General features: G+C 38.5%; 1 protein-coding gene across 2 annotated transcripts; it reads left to right on the top strand.

Annotated features, from left to right (window-relative positions):
- Positions 1-367: 367 nt before the first annotated feature.
- Positions 368-4,277, top strand: LOC105051403 (protein ROOT INITIATION DEFECTIVE 3). Of its 2 annotated transcripts, XM_010931844.2 has the most exons (8): positions 368-725; positions 1,644-1,757; positions 2,040-2,173; positions 2,292-2,442; positions 2,677-2,879; positions 3,319-3,446; positions 3,572-3,801; positions 3,910-4,277. In XM_010931844.2, exons 1-8 carry the CDS (start codon positions 372-374, stop codon positions 4,132-4,134), a joined length of 1,539 nt encoding a protein of 512 aa, XP_010930146.1. In that variant the 5' UTR covers positions 368-371; the 3' UTR covers positions 4,135-4,277. The 2 variants fall into 2 exon arrangements, with proteins under 2 accessions (XP_010930146.1, XP_019708352.1); XM_019852793.2 differs by lacking the exons at positions 2,040-2,173; positions 2,292-2,442.

The following is a 4,277-nucleotide window of genomic DNA, read 5'->3' as shown; positions in this document are numbered from 1 at the left end:
TCTTCTTTAGAATCAGAATGAGAATAGGACTTCTTGCTAAACAATTGGAACAGAAGTTATCCATTTACATTCCCATTCAGATTATGGGCCTGTTTGGGATGTGACAACTTATTCCCTGGCCCCTTTTTCTCTTGGATTGGGTCCTCTGTCCACTCAGACAAGCCCGGCCCATAAATGAACGGATGGAGATGTGCTTGGATCACCCTGAACGGCAGATCGTAACCCGCATAACAAATTCCAGAGCCTGCCAAACTATTCCTCTGTTTTTTTCTCAAGTTCAAATGCCACTCGTCCCTCCACCAGGTTTTCTGTTAGCTTTTAAGACCTACTCTTTGAGCATAGGAGAGCAAAACAGCCCTTCCTCCCACTGTATGCAACCAAACCATTTGAATTGTTCTCGTCTGACATTAGCTTTCTTTGAAGTCTCTTCTTTCCACTTTACTCCTCCCATTTCCTTCCTTCTCCTGAGCAAGAGGTGGTGGGAGGAGACGGCAGGGATGGGAGTAGAAGGGAGGAGGGAGGTGGTGGTGGTGTGTGGTGAGAAGATGAGTGCAGGGATAACCATTTGGGACCTCGAGACTGGGGAGGAGCTCATGAGGATACCGACATGCGCCTCACCTCCTCGTGGCTTCCTCTGCATCAAGAACCACCTCCTTGTGGCCTCCCAGCTCCAAAAGCATCGACAGTTTGGCGGTGGCGCCGTCTTCTTCTGGCCTTTGAACAAGGTGTCACCACCTTCACTCCTATCCTCTTCCTTTGGATTAGTCATCAGTGTTTAGAATCTTATAAGTTTTATTGGTAAACTTAGAAAAAAAGAAAAGTAGCTCAATGACACTACCATCATTGCAGGATATAAGAAGGATCAGATGTACATAGCCTTACTCTCATATTAACTTGTATGATCATTATCATTAACTCTTGTCTCAACTATTTGAAATTATCTTCATGAATCTTCTTTCATCGAATTCTTCGTATTTAAGGCTATATTGGATGTCGTTTCAAGATTACAGGAATGGTATATAAGATAAAATTAACTAAGAGACACATTGTTAGGGAGAGTGTTCAAATCCTGACCAGGTTGATTACTTGGTCCACCCAAAACTTTATTTGAGTTTCTAATTTGGACTGCTGACTTGAAAGCAAGTGACCCAATGCACATTCCGACAGAAAATCGACTGATCTGATCTTGTTCAACTGATCCTCTGGTTGGGTGGCTAAGTTTTGAAACTGATTGGGGTATTTAATGTGGTTTCCGTTTGGGCATTTGTGGAATGTGTTATTTGCTTAATTACATAGTCACTTGGAAGTACTGGGTGATATTAAACACGGGTCTGGTGGTTTATATATCTTGCATAATTATGCCTTTTTTTGAAACCTTTTGAGAGAGGTTATGCTTAGTTTTTAATACTTATCAAGCCAAGATCTTCTTCAATTTCATTGTTGGGTTTCAACTTTTAGTTTTTTTTTCTTATTTTTTATTTTTTGAATTACTTATACAGCAGTGTAATATTTGAAAGCATTTCTTTCGCAGTGTAGGTAACTGTTATTTAGAAAAGGAATCATGTTTTTTTTTTTTTTTTAATTTTTATTTTTTTATCGTGTGTTCTTGCCATATGTTCGATTGATTGCCTCTCCATTTCCAGCCTCAAGCTCCTCAAAGAAGCTATCCAATGGAGGCTATTGGACCCATTGCTAGCTCCAAGGATGGTATATATCTTGCTGGTGGAGCTCCTTCTGGCAATGTATATATATGGGAGGTGACTGCCTCATCTTTTATCTCATAAATGTGCTCTTATTCATAGAATATTTTTGTCATGCTATCACTAAAACTACGGCTCTTTCTTTGAACACTGGAAATTCTTTAAATTGATTTAAATATTCATTAGTTAGATATGAGAATCTAGAGATCAAAATTCAAATTAAATTTGTCAAATCTACCATTATTAATTAATTTACTCTCAAGTTTCCAATGTTGTGGCTTCTTCTATAGCATGCTTGTTTGTGGTGCAGTGAGTCAAATCTTATTAAACTGTTTATAGGTTCCAAGTGGAAGACTGCTTAAAAACTGGCATGCTCATCAGAAATCTACAAGCTGTTTAACCTTCTTCCCTGATGATTCTTTTCTTATTTCTGGTTCTGAGGATGGTATAATCTGTGTTTGGTCTATGATCAGGTAAGAATCAAATCTTGGCCTTCATTTTTTTTTTTTTTGAAAAGAATTCTTCTAGGTCACAATTTTGTTAGTCTGATAAAGTCACAATCATAAGTTCCTGGTCATTTTCTGGTACAAGTGTACTAGATGTTGCAGATCCTCAAGCATGTCAGAGCTTTTCTCCTTTCCACATTTGGTCAGAGCATGGATCCTCTATCACTGGGCTATCACCAGTGTGTGATGGTGCTAATCTATTGCTGATATCAAGCTCTCTTGATGGCACTTGCAAGGTTATAAGACACATATTTTCCAGTCTTGATGATGGCTTTCATATGCTTTGCCTTCTATGAGTTTAACTGCTTATGAGTCTTAACAACTAATAACCAATTCATCTGAAACAGGATGCTCAGTTAATTAATTCATCCTCTACATATAGAGTGATATATGCATGCTCAAATACATGTAATTGCTACTTCATGGATTTATTTGTCTCATAATTCTGATTTTTTCTTTAAGTTTTGCAGGTATGGGACCTTATTTTGGGAAGGGTACTGCAAACCCATGTCTTTTCAGGAGCTGTGACTGCGATGGTAGTCGATCCAGGAGAGCAACTACTATTTTCTGGAAATGAAGATGGTAGAATTCATGTTACCGAACTCAATATTGGACTGCAAGAAAATCCAACAGTGGTTTCAGAGGATGATTCTGGAGTTTTATGTGGACACAAGTAACTTTCACTCAAGTTTTTTGAAACTATGGGCATTGCACATGTAATGGATTTAAGCAGATCCTAAAAATGAACATTGGTTTATTTCAGACTACTTTTAGCTAACAAATCTTCTTTTACTAATTGTTGGCACCGAACAATAATATGTACACACCGACTGCTCTTGCTTGCACATATGTATATGACTAGATTAGTTCAAGCATGTTTGTCTTTGACAGAGAAGATATGATTTTCCCTCCTTTCAAAGGCATTAAGAAGATATGAAAGTTCATAAAAGTAAAAAAGTGTGGTATATGAGGATTTATCTCAGCTTCTTTTAGTTTCATTGATCTCAGATGCATTGGTATGAGAAACTATATGTCAAAATTCTATGTGCAAGAATGTTAGTACCAGCATCAGTGTATGCTAGCTTAAAATGATAAATCTCATGGCTCTGTAGGGAAACAATCACTGCTTTAGCATTTAGTTCAGGGGGCCTATGGTTGATTTCTGCATCAAAGGATTGCACTGCTTGCCTCTGGGATGTCAAAACTTGGCATGTTGTTCGAAAATTCAGTCATGGAAAATGTAATTCAGATCTACCGATCATCCTGATTTCAGTCTTATGTTTAGCCATCCTGCGTCACATCTTGTTCTTTCTTACAAGAGCTCGCAATCCTCATTTTCATGCACAACTTCTTGTTCATTGACAGGTTCTATAATAAATTTATTGGTGATCCCACAATTTTCACTCTCTGTATCAGAGAACAACAGAAATTGCCAACGGCCTCGTGCCTCTCAATTGGACAAGGCTCCTCAGCTAAACACTGCACCACAGGGAACAGTGGCTTTTCTACCAACATATTGTTCTCAAGAAGATCATGTTCTGATCCCCAGTTTTCGAACCTCTAGACTTACGAATAGGCACATTCTTGATCTGGAGGTCTTTTCCTTTCTCTCTAACACATAGACCTTGAAATGTTGCAAAGCAAGCATGATGTTATTGTTGTGTTCTAATGATTTAGTGGGAAAATGTTTTCTATATTGGCAGCAAGGGAGGACCCAGGAGGCAATCCAACTGAAGGTGGAGGCATGTGTGGAGAACCGGCAATTGGCTGTCAGAATGACAAAGAACATGGTGTCCATTAACAAAGTCCTGCAGTCACGTTTATTAGATTTGATGCAACTTCGGCTGCGCAATGCTTCTAAGGTTGCTTTCTCAGGTAGGAGAGTGCAGACTAATGGGCCTGAGGAAACAAGACAGCATCCTGAGTGAAGAAGATTGGAAAATATATATTCTCATTTTGGTCACTACAAATGGTGTTACAATTCGTAGATTTGCATTCACCGAATGATTCTGTGTGCTTGCATAGTTCAGTTTTGTTATTTTATGGATATGCATAGTATATTAGTATTTCA

This window comes from Elaeis guineensis, chromosome 9 (assembly GCF_000442705.2).
Source record: "Elaeis guineensis isolate ETL-2024a chromosome 9, EG11, whole genome shotgun sequence".
NCBI classification, from domain to species: Eukaryota; Viridiplantae; Streptophyta; class Magnoliopsida; order Arecales; family Arecaceae; genus Elaeis; species Elaeis guineensis.
This window is presented reverse-complemented; position numbering and strand designations above follow the sequence as displayed.